The sequence below is a fragment of the Silurus meridionalis genome, chromosome 6 (genome assembly GCF_014805685.1).
Source record: "Silurus meridionalis isolate SWU-2019-XX chromosome 6, ASM1480568v1, whole genome shotgun sequence".
NCBI classification, from domain to species: Eukaryota; Metazoa; Chordata; class Actinopteri; order Siluriformes; family Siluridae; genus Silurus; species Silurus meridionalis.
The window spans coordinates 18,900,761-18,916,959 of NC_060889.1; the positions used below are offsets into that span (position 1 = coordinate 18,900,761).

The window sequence follows — 16,199 nt, forward strand, 5'->3', positions numbered from 1 at the left end:
TCAAACCATCTATGTTTATATACTGTATATTTATATCCTGATTAAATAATATTCAGTGGAAATCGAGTGATATTTCACTTATATTGCACATTTGCTGCATGATTATAGAGAGCATAATGTTAAAATAGTAACAAAAATGACTTGCTGTCTGCATTGCTCATGTCTCATGTCATAGTCATCAGCCAAAGTCATAGTCAACTGGTTCACACATAGAAGTTCTCTACCTTCTGTTTTATCTATCTACATCTATCAGCACGCAGACTTGTCCTTTCCCACCTTTGACTTAAACAGGAAATCAGTGAATCAACTGACAGGAAGTTCACCATATAGACCTGCTGCAAAATTGTTCGTGCTGTACATCGAACCAGGAAGTGATTTGTCTCTGACCCCAAACTTTTCCTGTATTGTTTGCCACCCTTCCGCTTTCTAATAGCCAACACCCAAAGCTGAGCAAGAGTTGTCTGGGACATGATGTCCACAGTCTACACAAACAAAGGGGAAAAAAAGGGTTTTGTAGTTAATTCCACATTAATAGTGCTTTTACAGTTACAGGGGCAAAACCAGATTCCTCTGATATCTCTGGGTGTGTAGATGTGCAAACAAAAGTACTGGCATATCAAAAAAGCCAAAAGGTCTTTTCCACCCTCAAGTGTTCCTTCCTGACCAGACCAAGCTGTACACTGTGCTCTCATGCTACAAGCATATGGATGATTGTATACACATGTGTGTGTTGGTATAATGCATTTTGTTCTCCCACCCTTGGCTTTCCTGTGACAGATCTCCACCTTTAATGCATGCACACCCTCAGAAATATGCCCGTAGACACATATACAATCCTGTTGCACTAAAGCACAGACTCTTCATTTTACCCCCTTCCCCCAAAATGCTGAAATGAAATGACTTGCTGAAGGATCAAATCCAGCTTCACCCTGCGTATGTGTGTGGCAGCTCTTAGGTTTTCTGCACATGTTAGTGTGTTGGAACACCTTTTGGTATGTGTGGAAGACAAAGTACAGAGAAAACGTTTATTTGTCGACATTTCGAAAATGAGCTTTGTGTGGTTTGTGTGTGCTAGATGTCTGTGTATGTCTGCACACACACAATTCTCCAGAGAGTGATTATGATTAATAGCCCCCTATAAGCATGCACCTAGCCCCTTCGACATGTCTTTTTAGACCAGGGCTTAAGAGGAGCTGAAGAATAAGGGTGCAGACAGCATGAAGCTTTCCATTTTACTCTTGTGCAATCTGGACCCCTCGACAGAGACCAAATAAATCAACACAACTCTTTCTTACCACACTGGAAAACTTTGATGCGTTTACAGATGAGGTTTTACAGCAGATGCCAGAAACTTCTGCATTAAATCTCCAAGACTGTGCAAATTATATTTACATGTGGAGTCATTTTTACATTGTGGGTGCCCTGCTTTGCCCTTTAGACACACTCATCAAGAAAAACTCTCTTGTAGAAGAAAGCAGGGAATTTTTTTTTGTTGTTGTTTCCTAAATATTCTCTATCATCTGACAGTAGGATTGACTTTGCATTCCTGACACACAGACGTACGTAGGAGATGTGCAGAAGATTTCACACATACAGTTTATTTTTAGGAATACACAAAGAACACAGATGGCTATGGATAGCATCTAATTAGCTAATGAGAGTCATTTAATTTATTTTAACTTATTAATAATTTAGTGGGGTTTTTTAGTAGTTACACTTTCTTTATAGATCTGCTACACTATACTCTTTGAATTGCTGCGCTCGTACCAGACATTTGAAATAGATATTTGCAAGTTTTGTCTTCAAGAATATAGTATTTTCTGATGAAGCTAGCTCTCTGGAACCTAAAACGCCAATCACATATAAGCGTCTGCTAGTGCAAAAAGATGAGTTTTCTGAATTTGTCTCCAGTCACAAGACAATCTGACGATAGTACTGCATCTGACATGGTTTGTTCACTAGCACAAGATTCAGAACTTTGTAGTCTGGAGTCAGTTTGATATCTGCACTTCTGTACACCAATTTAAAACAGAAAAACAAACTTGTTAAACACTGACACTATGTTGTAAAAGAGGCTGGTAGTGTGAAAGTAACAGAGAATCAGTGTACGGATTCCCCTTGTCCCTTGTCATTACTGGTGCTGTGCATTTTTGAAGATTTTTAAACTTGAATGAAATGTTGCTCATTTTCTGGAGACAGGTGAGTCAGATATCAGATGACAGATCATTTTTCACTTCTTATCACATGCAGTGATGTTGCCTATTTCTCTCTCTTTTTTTTAAAAGATGATGTCAAGTGATATCTCAAAGTTTTCCTAAATCCAGTTGATTCTGTTAGAAGCACAGAGATGCAGTGGGTCAAACAGCTTTATGTCATGTTTATGTCAGTGTGGACATTCCAAAATCATGCAAGTTGGACCGGATGAGGATAAATTACCCGTAGGACACATCTCCTGTTCCTAGAACCATTTATAGGTGAATGAATCCCATCTACGGCCCAGTGTTTCAGGACAGGCTCCAGACTCATTACATCACTGACCAGGATAAATCAGTTATTAAACCCAAATGAAGGAGTGAGTAGTTGTTTATGTATCAAAAATATTTTCATATTCAATAGCTAAGAAATAATTGTCAAAATAGCCAATTTATACATCTGGACCAAAACAGAACACGGGGTATACAGAGGAGGCTGTATGGAAGTGATCAGTGTACTCAGTGCGCCGCCTGCAGGACACAAATAGAAATGTATGAAATGAATGTAAAAGTTGTGTATTATAGATGTGTTGTATATCGCTGTACTACACTGGAATTACCATAACTAATGAAGTATCTCTTGCTGTTTCGTTTCAAATGTGCTTGTACAATTCCCAATCAGTAAAAGCAGCTTCAGATAATGACAATAGCATGATTGTTGATGCCAGATAAGACTAGTTTGAGCTGATCTTTCTCACACAAAAATGTTTACTTTTCAGTCAGGATGATGCCATAAAAAAAGTCATCCAGTATGAATCATTTCTGCATAAGAAAATGCCTTGTTGATTAGCGAGGGAAATAGAAAAGGGTTAGACTAGTCTAAGCTGGCAATGAGTAGCTTCAGATCATTCATATAGTCACTCTGTACAAATGTGGTCAGCAGAAAAGCATCTCAGAATGCAAATAGAACGTTGGGACAGGTGGCACAGATACGTTTAAGTCCAAGGTTATTTCCATAGCGCTTTTCACAATGGACATTGCCTCTAAGCAGTTTTACAGAACTTAAGAATTAAAGCGAATTATGTGTATTTATCCCTGATAAAGAGCCTGGGGTGACTGTGGCAAGAAAAAAACTCCCTAGATGAATGAGGAAGAAACCTTGAGAGGAACCAGACTCAAAAGAAAAACCATACTCATTTACAACAATTAAAACACTGGAGAGTAAGAACTACCATGAGCACTGCAGTGTGTGTGATTATGAGTAATGTCCTTTCTACAGTCTTACACATTTAGTTGACATTGTGGAACCAGGAGCTACTGAGCAACTCATAAAATAGATCAACATTTGAGATCATCACCAACTCCTCCATGCCAGAACCTTTGAAAATTTGAAGAGGTCCAATGCCAAATTATAAATGAAGTGGGACTCAAATGCCGCTGGTACGTCTCTAGATGGTTCGGGATGTTTGTGTGGTCGGCATCTACTTGTTTGAAGGTCCATAATCTTCATGAGGTGGGACACAACTGGAACTGACACAACCTCAGGATGCCTCAGGATGAAAGAGAAAGAGAAGCAGTGGAGAGGAATTAGCGTAGCTGCTGTTTATAATATTAACAAGCACAAGTTGATTTATTGAGCATTTAGTGCAAACATCATCACAGTGAGGCAGTAGACACAGTGCCACACAGTACATGTAAAGACTGATTTATTTTAGGTGCAATTTGTGCAAAACAGCAATTTTGTGCAAACAGTTAATGAGCTTGCTCATTTGTGTGTGTGTGTGTGTGTGTGTGTGTGTGTGTGTGTGTGTGTGTGTGTGTGTGTGTGTGTGTGTCAGTGTGTCAGTGTGTGTGTGTCAGTGTGTGTCAGTGTTTGTGTAAATCCAGTCCCTTTGTATTTAATGGTGATATGACTTGTGGAAAGCTGTTACACAGTCTGGACATGAGGGCTCGAATGCTTGGGTACCTTTTCTCAGATGGCAGGAGAGTGAAGAGTGTGTATGAAGTGTATATAAGTAAACGTTCTTGGATCAAAGTGATTTCAAGTTTCCAGGAACTTTTAGAAGGATTATTCACCGTGTTAACCAAAACCCCATATTCCCAGAAGATATGAAATGGTTTCCCAATAAAAACCCTGACAAAATTCCAATGTTGTGTTTGTTGGAAAGCTAGTTAGTAATGCAACATCTGCTGTTTACCCACATGGCAAAAAACACAGCCTGCTTTCCATTGTGTACTGTTTGTTTGAATCTGATGTTATGTTATGTTATGTTATGTTATGTTATGTTATGTTATATGTTATATTATATTATGTGTTATGTTATGTTATGTTATGTCATGATATATGTTATGTTATGTTATGTTATGTTATGTTATGTTATGTTATGTTATGTTATGGTATGTTATGGTATGTTATGGTATGTTATGTTATGTTATGGTATGTTATGTTATGTTATGTTATGTTATGTTATGTTATGTTATTATTATATTATATTATATATTATATTATATTATATTATGTATATATTATATTATATGTTATGTTATGTTATGTTGTTATGTTATGTTATGTTATGTTATATGTTATATATTATGTTATATTATATATTATATTATATGTTATGTTATGTTATGTTATATTATATTATATATATGTTATGTTATGTTATGTTATGTTATAGTTATGTTATGTTATGGTGTGTTATATGTTATGTTATGTTATGTATTATGTTATGTTATGTTATGTTATATTATATTATATTATATTATATTATATGTTATGTTATGTTATGTTATGTTATGTTATGTTATGTTATGTTATGTTATGGTATGTGTTATGTTATGTTATTATGTTATGTTATGTTATGTTATGTTATATTATGTTATTATATTATATATTATGTTATGTTATGTTATGTTATTATGTTATGTTATGTTATGTTATGTTATGTTATGTTATGTTATGTTATGTTATATGTTATGTTATGTATGTTATGTTATGTTATATGTGTTATGTTATGTTATTATATTATATGTTATGTTATGTTATGTTATGTTATGTTATGTTATGGTATGTTATGTTATGTTGTTATGTTATGTTATGTTATGATATGATATGATATGTGTTATGTTATGTTATGTTATGTTATGTTATATTATATTATATATATTATATTATATTATATTATATGTTATTATGTTATATGTTATGTTATGTTATGTTATATGTTATGTTATGTTATGTTATGTTATGTTATGTTATATTATATGTTATTATATTATATGTTATGTTATGTTATGTATATTATATTATGTATATATTATATTATATGTTATGTTATGTTATGTTATGTTATGTGTTATGTTATGTTATTATGTGTTATGTTATGTTATGTTATATTATATTATGTTATGTTATGTTATGTTATGTTATGTTATGTTATGTTATGGTGTGTTATATGTTATGTTATGTTATGGTATGTGTTATGTTATGTTATGTTATGTTATGTTATGTTATGTTATGGTGTGTTATATGTTATGTTATGGTATGTGTTATGTTATGTTATGTTATGTTATGTTATATGTTATATGTTATGTTATGTTATGTTATGTTATGTTATGTTATGTTATGTTATGTTATGTACCACATATATCAGTATATCTGTAGCAATTATCATTAACATTAATGTTTTGTTGGTATGTGTTTAAGCACTGGTGGTGCTGCTGGGATCACCCTCGTGGTAAAGAAAACGCAAATTCAGCACATGCGTCACTAGGGGCCAATTCCTACAGTCTTATGCGGAAGTGCAGTGCAAAGGCGGAAATGAAAAACGCCTACTTTTGTTCCAGAAGTAAACAACTGCAAATGTGTGAATAGAGGGGAAAGTTATGGCTTTGTGGTTTCAAAAAACCATTAGCTCACACCTGCTCACTTATTTTTTATTTATTTTCATTTACCTTTATTTTTTAACACTAGCCCTGTCTCAGGTGTCATTTGTTTTGAATAAAAAGCGGCAGTCAAATGAGCGCCTGAACTTTAAATATGTGTAGATTTTCACAGGCTTCAACGCTGATAACCTTCTACAACAAAAAGCATGGAAATGTTATTTTAAATAAATTTGTGTGTGAAACTAAAATCGTGTTATGCTTGTATAATTACACGACAAAGTGCTTCTGTGTTTGCGTTTGTTTGTGTCTGTTTGTGTCCTCTTTCTAGTGTTGATTCGTTTATACGGTTATCACTAGTGTCTGTATGTATTTTATATTTTTTATTATCCTTATTATTCGTGTTGAAAAGGCAAAAATCTAGCAGAAAAAGGATTGCAATGTATTGGGCATTTCTCAACTATTTATTATAAGCAGAAATCATTCATGCATTTACTTTTATTGATTTTGAAAGATAACATTGTTGGAGGAAAAAAGCCTGTGATGATGAGGATGATGATGGTGTCTGGTGTGGAAGTGCTATAGGAAGCAGGGGGAAGCTCCAAAGCTGCGCACGCGCAGTCCGGAGTAGGAGGGGGCTGCCTGTTTGTTTAAGCGCAGACCACGTGACCATCGTGTCCCACTAACGCATTTATCCCACAGCAGTGAGCAGCTTCCATTACCCCGGGAGTGGAGGAATTATCTCTGGGCGCTTTGGAGTAATTATTTTCTTCGTGGATTTTGGTCGGGTTTTTTTGAGAGAGACCACAATGCCAGGTATATTCTTTTAACCCCTTTTACACGTGTCTGATTTGGTGCATAGGTGTACATTTTGAAAGGTTAAGGCGCGTGCTTTGGCTCGGACTTCATTAACTCCATCTTTGGACACACACTTCGTGCGGGTTTTTGTTGCACTTTGTTAAAGCGGAGGGGAAACGACGTGAACGCAAACAAAAAAAAACCAAAAAATAAAAACGCACACAACAAACACAAACACGCGCGTACGCGCATGCACGGGAGCGCGCGTTTGTACCTCGGTGTACATTTTCAGACTTGCGCGCACCCATGGACGGGAATATAGCAAAGAAATAACGCATTTATATATAAAATTCCCGATGTCGGTAGCCATGTTTGAGCTCCTATTTCCCCTCAGAAGGTCCTCTGAAACATTTTAGACCCATGGCTTTGTTAGTTCATGTTCCTCGACCTTTTGTTGATTCACCTTTTAGTTCATATATAATGCGCGTCGCCCATTTCGTGCACTTATTTCTTTATGATTTATTCAAATGCTATCTTATGACCTAAATTTGTTTTGTAGGGGTGTTCTGGAGCGTGTAATGGTCCACCAGATAGCTGTCTCACATAACGGCAACAACGTCCTTCACACAGGAAACACTGTAACCCCAAACACTAGCCAGCTAGCGTGCTCTTTGTTTTGACCCGACGTGTTTTCAGCAGGCAGGACTACAGGACACACTGAAATCCCCCTTGAATTGCTTTGTGGATGAGGGGAAAGAAAAGAGGGGCATTAGTGCGAGTTTTCTAGTGTTCGAGTGTTAAATCCTGGAGACATTTTGTTTTTATTCTCTCCAGTTGGCCTACACGCGCTGTGCGTCGTTAGCACGCGCTGCTACACGAGCTTCATTTGCTCCATATGTGTGAGCATGTCGACGTCCTGTTTCACATCACTGGAAAGAAATGCACACCAGTTTGGAGCAAATGGCTTCTCGGTTACATAACCAAGATCATGTACCAGGGCCAGTTTACTTGCAGTTTAATTATTGTAGTCTTTCCATCCCATTTCTCATTATATTTACTAGATGCAGAAGCTCAGGCATGTTCCTGGATGAAAAAAAGTTTGTTTTGGTGTATGCTCTAGGTGTCCCTGACTGCCACAATGTGCTTTATAGTGAAGTATAACAGATTATGCATGCAGGAATGAAAATGTATAACATTCTTTTAAGACACTATAGGGCAAAACGTTTTAATGGTGATACCAAAAGTAATCACCCCCACTCCCCTGCTGTTGGAGTTTAAATAGTTTTGATAGTCACATTGCACCATTTGTGTGTGTGTTTATAACCAGGTCATGTTTCTTTCCCCACTATACTGATGTTGACTCTGACCTTATACACAGAATGAAGGCTAAACTTGACCTGGTGCTCAGATTCGATATTGATTTCCTGCAAATATTGCAGTGTGCTTAAACAAAGTTTCACAATTGCCCCGGTCACTCCAAAAAATGACTCGACGTGGCTCTGCTTTTTCGAAGACGAGCAAAATCCAGCCCATGCATGTCCTTCCTGTTGCCTTTTATTGGTCGTTTCTGTACTATTTGTTTCTCTGTCCCGTTTTGAGACTCGGGACAGTTTAGGACGCATTTTATAATAATTCCATTCATGTATGAGGGTTGTCAAGTTGCAACCAATGTATTTCGAATATACTGCTACTATTGTGAATTAATATACTGCAAGGTATTGCAAAACAGACGGGTGGGTTTTCTTTTCTTTTTTTTAATGAATCACAGTGTTGTGAGTTACACCCACAGAAACCTTACCTGGAACTGGAGGCTGGTGTCGCCTGTTGGTGTATGTATATCGTAGATTTTAATAATCAGTATTGTGAAGCTAACACACAGTGCAGTTCCCCCACATAGTGCAGGAAAGGACATGTTTTGTGATTGAATTTTATGAATATTTTGCCTGAAATTGGTGACTTTCATTGCATTTCTTTTTTTTTTTTTTTTTTTAATCGTGCATTGTGCCTTTACAATACCCAATCGACATTTATTCATAAATCACTGATAAAATGATTAATGGTCAAGAGCATTTATTGTTTGATATAAAACTCTGTTTGCGGTAATGCAGTTTTTATACATTTACGGCTTTGACACTTTACCTAAGAAATGAAGCAACGTGTTTCACTGCGGTTGTAATTTTCACGCAACCCTTTTTAAGTTTGTTGTTGATTGTGTCAAAAAAAAAAAAACATGACTGTCATTAGTGGCCCTTTAGGATTGTCACCTGATTGGTGTTGGATTTCTTTTTCATCACTAAAATCAGTCCTGGGTTACCTATGCACAGAAAATAGTGTGTAAAGAGGCTTAAGGTTCTTTATAAGCATTACCCTTTCTTACCATTCATCTGATTACTGTTTATCCCTGTGCATACGGACATTTTCAGACCTGAGGAAAGGTGATGTGTGTGTTTCCAGGTGGTTGTCATCACATTTTTATAGTTCTCCATGTCATTTGGTGTGGCGAATGGGTCCAGACAGACACGGACTGAAGAACACGCTAATTGCTAATGTGTCATGAGCTTCATTGGCAATGCAAAGATCCTCCTGAGTGGCAAAAAGCTTCAGTGTGTTGTTTTTCCCCCCTCTCTCTAAGGTAATTGTGATTGGTTACGTGTTCCTCACCATCAGTCATGAACCAAAAATACCCAGTTTCGTTGCCTTTTATGGAGTCCTGCTGTTTGCACTAATGATAAACAGCACAGTGTTTAGTATTTGATGAGAGAGAACAAGTAACAGCAATATGCTTATCCTTTAAGAATTTATTTGCATATGTTGCTCCATCTTTGTTGTTGTAGGCCAGGTGGATCTCATCACAAGTGTTAGATTCACACTTTCAGCCCAATGACCGCCAAAGAACGTGAAAGGGCTTTAAGAAAAGGGTTTTAAGAAAGCAGTAACACTCACTATCTATATGTCTGTCTGAAGCCTGGAAATTGCACCAGGAAAGCAATTAACACAGGCTCAAAGTGGCTTCATCCTGAATGTGGAAATGAGGTCATGTTCACACATCTGATCTTCTAAAATGACGGCTAATCTTCAAGCAGTCAGGCTGGTCATATACCTCCTGTGGGAGGTGTCTTCAGCAGTAATGGAAATCTTTTTTTAAATGACGGCAGAGCGCAATCCTGAAATCATAACACGTTACTTAACGCGCTTTTTTTTAATGCAGTAAACACATTTATAACAAAATGATGTTGCATAAAAACCAAACAAATCCCATACATTCACATTTGCAATGGATCTGTTGTTTAAAAGAATTTTAGAGCTTGCAGTTACTATTAAAATGACAGTACAGGCAGTTCTCTACTTAGGATGGAGATACGTTGGTGCTATAACTGTGATGGTCTTTTCTGCTTCATGCTGATTTCTCATTTTTTTTTCTGCACTAAACTGAAGGCTTTTCTCTTTTTTTCTTCACTACAAGCAGGAGACATACTTGGGCGATTGGAAGACACGCTTTTCTCACTAAAATTGCTTTTTGAAACGGGAAAATAATACACACCGAGACAACTTGCATCTCACAGGGCAAGAGATACGCTCATCCCAGCTGTGCTTCCAACAGCTGCCTCTGCCTGTCACGTGAAATAATTTTTTTTTGTACTATTTTGTCGTATCGTCATCGTAAGTTCGGAAAATAGTCAGTTGAACGTTCACAATTCGGGGACCATCTGTATATAGTGAAGCACAATACCTGTGATAAGTCAGAAAAAAATATTATGGCATAATTTAGCACAATATTGGTGTTAAATATGGTCATTTTACCCAGGGCGATTTATTATTATTTTTTCTTGTCAGCTTTAATTGTTATTGAATTAATACCAGTTATGATGTTTGGACATAAATAGCAATTGTATAAAAACAAATGAAAAGGGAGTTACTTTAGTGTCACCACAGAGCTATGCTGGTCAGTGTCATGGTGTATGACAATAACCATATTGATTACTAACCATGCTACGTTTCTACCCCGTTAACGTTTTACTCTTTTCTTTCTTTTTTATTTTTTTATAAACACTATCATTTTCAATACTTTAGTGTTATTGGACTGCACCCACATTTGTATTTTATTTCCTAGGATATATATATTTGCTTTCACTGAGGAATATACTGTAAACTGTAGATGGCCTTAGAACATGTTCAGGTTTTTTGGGATATGTAAAATGTACCGTTTAGAATGTTTAAAGCTTTTATTTAGTCATAGTTTGTGGTTGGCATTAACTTTTATTGACCGCCTATAAAACATGTTAATTGAGTGCTCATCCTATTTGCATTGGCTTCTAAGCACATGTATAGATCCTGCTATATAAATACACCCGCATTTTCTGTGATCTAGTCCTTTTATAAATAAAGCTACAGAGTGGAACCATGAATAGCATGATTCAAATAAAGTGCCCCGTCCCCCAGCTTTTTCAACTCACACTTACTTTCTTTTGTCTGGGTTTAATAAAGCCACTTTAATGGATCTGAAATGCTATTATAAAGACTATTCATTCGAAAATATATTTTGTAGGCACATAGGTATCTGCTTAAAGCCAAAACAATAGATAATGCAATGGACTGTGTTTTCTCCTTGCACACACCGATCCGCTGATAAGCTCCTGCGCCACCCAGACCTGCATAACGTGAACACGTGACCGCGTTCCTACATTCTTCCCTCTCCTTATTCCAAAGGCAATGTTTTCTGCTTTATTTTTCTTTTAAGAAAATCAGCTTCCCCTGTTGCCCAAAATGCAAACAGCCAAAATATAGTATTTGAACTGAAACTAGCGCATGAAAGGATTTCATAGTCCCTGCATTAGTAATGCATCAGCTGCATGTCTTACTCACCCCAAGCATAATATGACCGAGAAGAGCCACAGTGGACATGAGCGTTTTGATGGGAAAATCGAGTGTTCTGTATTTACGATTTAAACATGACCCATGATTCAAGCCTCATCCGGTACAAGTGGTAATAGATGCATGTCATGTGTGTGTGACTGAGGTTGAGGTAGTGTGACAAAGTTAACATGCTTAAAAAGCAGCCCAAATTATATTAATCCTCAAAATCTTCTTACTGCAAACCATATGTTTTTTTTTTTTTTTTTAAGTTTTGAAAGCATTACCAAGTGCTAAATGTTTTCTAAAAATAAAATGCCAGGCAGCACTTCAACATCATGTACTGCTCTGCCTACAAAACCATTCTGTATCTGTGACTGTGCCGAGTGTCTGATATATCAAGCAATTTTTGTTTTGTATATAGACATGGCTGTCGACCGGATAAGCTAGATCAAGCGTTATCAATAGCTATGTAGGCCCATAAATCCACACACAATCTGTGCTTAGTACTGAAATCTGTATTTACAAATGAGGGTGAAAAACAGCGCTAGTAATGCTAGTGAAAATGTGTACTGTAATAGTGGGTAAACAGATGTCCACCAAAAAAAAAAAATACAAAATCACTCACCCTTGAAAACATTGCTCGTCACTGAAGTGAGAACTCTGAGGAAGGCTGAAGGGTTTCATCTTGTGCTACAACGTTGAACACCTGTAAACATATTGCAAACAGTCTCTCGGTATGGCATTGTAGTTTGGACCAGATGGGTTGGTTTCAATATCTCAGATTTTGCTAATCCCCTGAGACGTTTGCATTCATCAGTCTACACAATCATGCAGGAAAAAACCCATCAGAACCCTAGTTTCAGTAACAGTTTCTATATTTTCTCATGTAAAGTTGAACATTAATAAAGCAATTATGAGCAAATAGCTGGTCCATTACACTACAAATATTTCCTTTTATATATAGGGATGTAGTTTAATGTCAGCAAATGTAATTTGTACTGTAAGCTTTAGCATGTATTCAATTTAATTGATGAATGTTGGCCAAATACGGTTCAAAGGATGTTGTAAATGAACCTGTAAGAGCCCTTTGCAGTGTCCTGCATGCACCAGACCTTAATGACCAGTATTTTCCTATTGTTACAGGTTTTTAGAAACAAATAGTAGGTGTTGCATATTAATTATAGGGAACTATTTGCACATTGGATTTTATATAGATATAGAGCGTGAGACACTTCCACTTTTTGGATTATTTAGACAACCAGGGTTGAGATAATTTGGAGATATGTGATACCACTTTGAGTATCTGACTATTAAGCTGTATAGTAAGCGATTTTTATACCACTCCATTGGCAGTGGTTTTGTCCTTATCTGTCTGTTTGCAGTCTGCACTGGTTCACCTAATCTGACTGTCTCTCTGCGAACGCAACACGCTGTACTTAGTCTCTCTCCTAAAATCACAACATGTGGGTAGAAGATAACTGTCAGGTACATGCTTGTGTGAGAGAATGAACAGTCACGCGTTTAATTCCCTATTAAGCCTAGTGCAGACTGTGTGATTCCTGACCCCAGTTCCCCAGGTTTGGTACACAGAGACTACAATACCCAGGTCTGCACTCACAGCAGCTGCTCATGAAGCACGAGCGGTTTTGTGATTGTCAGTCTGTGAGCTGTCGAAGCAGCTCTGCTATTTTTCAAGCATGTTTGATTTTCGCATTTATGAATCTGTCATGGAACCTCCCCTGTTTATTTGCAAGTACAGTGCTGAGAACCAGCCAGTGAGAAGCTGAAAGGAAACTCATCCCCCTCATATAGCAGATTTTTAAATCTAGCTTCTCATTCATCTCACCTATATGGTCAAAAGGCCATGAAAGACCATCACACCCACGTGTTGCCACAAAGTTGGAAGCACACAATTGTCTGTCTTTGTATGCTGTAGCTAGAGACCCAAACATGTTCCTGGATGACTGTCACTGTGCACATGAGCCTGGAGAAGGTTGGGGTGGAAGAACTTTTCCGTCCTGTATCGAGTCCTGATCTTAACCACACTGAACACTTTAAGGATTAACTGGAATGCCAACTGTGCACCAGGGTTTGTACTTGATGTCAGTGCCTGGGCTTATTGACACTCAATCCTCCACAACTATGCTCTGAAATCTACTGGTATTCCCAGAAGAATTGAGGTTATTATAACCACAAAAGGGTACTAAGGCTGGAATAGGATGCTTATACGTACAGGTGTGAGGGTCTGGTGTACACTTTTTTCTTTTTTGGCTAACACAATAAAAATTAGAAGTCATGTGACATGTTGCACTCATAATTGTTAGCAACCGTGAACTAGAAGACGGGTATAAACATGGCTTTTTCTTCAATTTGTGAGACCTGAAATTTGGGATCATGTGCACTTACACCAATGTTCCATGATCACGGGTGTTTGTGTTTTCTGCACCCATTAGATTTTTCTGTTGTTTTGGAACGGTGTTGTACATGGGATTTAAACGAGGCAGTGCATGCAATCTAATGTTTTCCCTCTAGTTTTTCCATTATGAAGTTTAACTCCCATGATCTAATTTTTCATGATTTATTCGTGTCGCTTTTACAGAGCCGACAGATTTGAACGGGCCTGATCTAGCAAAGACGGTGGGGGGCGGGGCTCCAGGGAAAGATGGAAAAGACACTGTATCCAATGGCCATGCAGAGGGAGATGTCAACCCTTTTGCAGAGTACATGTGGATGGAGAACGAGGAGGAATACAACAGACAGGTATGTGTTTTTATTTATATAATATCATTAAACTAATATATATATATATATATATATATATATATATATATATATATATATATATAGTGCATGTGTATAGATAGATAATATACACACAAGCGCACACCACCGTCTGTGTAGTATTGACGGGTGCAACTCTGTTGCAGCATTAATTGTAAGAGAGCTGACAAAGTCTTCAGCATATATTGTTTTACTCCAGCATCTCTGTGCTCAATTTGTTGACATGCAGTGGCCTGTCTGCAATATCCTGACTGACACAATGTGCTCATTAGGACAAGCTAACACACCCTTTGTGATTTTTGAGGGTGGAGATTTCACCGCCAATCCTTTCGTGAACCCTCTCTGTTTATCTTATTGTGGTCTTTCTTTACTGTTTTCTCAGGTAGAGGAGGAGCTGTTGGAGCAAGAGTTCCTGGAGCGCTGTTTCCAGGAAATGTTGGACGAAGAGGATCAGGATTGGTTTATTCCAGCAAGAGACCTCCCTCCAGGGATGGGACAAATTCAGCAGCAGTTTAACGGCTTGTCTGTCAGCGACAGCAACAGCAACACAGAGGAGATTGTGGTAAGCTTTGAGGCCTAGCAAGCGCAGTTTTACCTGAAAACCAAAGATCACACCAGTTTTCTCATCAGGGGTACTGGATGATTGACAGCACAGATGCTTAGCTTTAGTTGCATACATTGAAATGATTGTTAGTTGAGCCAGGAGAAGTATGACTCCTACATTAAACATGTTGGTCTTTCATGTTGACATCTGACACGATGTCTTTTTTTTCTCGTCTCTTCTCAGCGCAAGAGCAGCTTAAACCCTGAAGCCAAGGAGTTTGTCCCAGGAGTGAAATACTAGGGCTCATCCTCACCCTCTGGAGTGGAGTCCTCTCACATGCACATACAGAGACTTTTTTGGCTGAAATTGGCCCAGCCATGTATATGCTCTCATTAAATATGTACACACACACAGCTGTGAGGGGCTGGAGGAGGAGGGTGAGGGTTTTTTGGGAGGGGAGGGAGGGAAGAGGGTTTATCTATAAGCTTTTTATTTTTCCATTTGTTACATGTAAATCAAGGGCAGGGAGTTTAGATGCAGCCTCTAGGAGGTGCCATGGCAACCTAACATTGTACTCAAAACAGAGCCGTTTTATTTCTTTGTATTGATAATCCGAAAAGACAGATCACCCCAGCTCTCACTTAGAAGTCCGTGCCTGATAATGTATTTACTTTCTCCTTGCCTGGATTTTTTTTTTTTTTTTACTACAAGGGAAGTTTTTGTCTGGCTGGGAAATGCATGCCCCATGACTGTGGGTGTGGAGGGACAGGTGTGACTGGACGTAAAATGGTTCACTGGATATATTGGGCCAGTTTGAGTAGAATTTCAAGAAAACGCTGTGGAGGTTTTCACATGAAAACATTATTTGATTTTGAGTAGAAATTCTTACATGCAAGAATGCAGTAATTTGAAACAAAAAGGAAAAAAAAAAATAAAAGTAAAAATGTTGGTATTTCTGAGTGTTTGTGTGTCATGCCTTTTTTTTTATTAAATTTTTTTCTTGACTCAAGTTTCTTATATACTAATAATAATATAATATACATATTTCTCGTGCATGCAGCGGTTCTGGTGTCTCTTGATATGGCTGTAGAATTTTTCATTTACAGAAAGCGTTTCCTTATGTTTTCTTTTAAACAGTTCAGAAT

At 37.4% G+C, this 16,199-nt stretch overlaps 1 protein-coding gene across 1 annotated transcript; it reads left to right on the forward strand.

Moving 5' to 3' along the window:
• Positions 1–6,738: 6,738 nt before the first annotated feature.
• On the forward strand, positions 6,739–16,006 carry LOC124387639 (polyadenylate-binding protein-interacting protein 2B-like). Its single transcript, XM_046852092.1, has 4 exons — positions 6,739–6,893; positions 14,329–14,489; positions 14,893–15,072; positions 15,298–16,006. Exons 1-4 carry the CDS (start codon positions 6,887–6,889, stop codon positions 15,352–15,354), a joined length of 405 nt encoding a protein of 134 aa, XP_046708048.1. The 5' UTR covers positions 6,739–6,886; the 3' UTR covers positions 15,355–16,006.
• The last annotated feature ends 193 nt before the right edge of the window (positions 16,007–16,199 follow it).

Bases quoted from the DNA above. Each gene is read 5' to 3' on its own strand.
- LOC124387639 (XM_046852092.1), top strand. The intron at 14,490-14,892 runs GTATGTGTTTTT...CTGTTTTCTCAG, and splicing joins AGGAGGAATACAACAGACAG to GTAGAGGAGGAGCTGTTGGA. The intron at 15,073-15,297 runs GTAAGCTTTGAG...GTCTCTTCTCAG, and splicing joins GCAACACAGAGGAGATTGTG to CGCAAGAGCAGCTTAAACCC.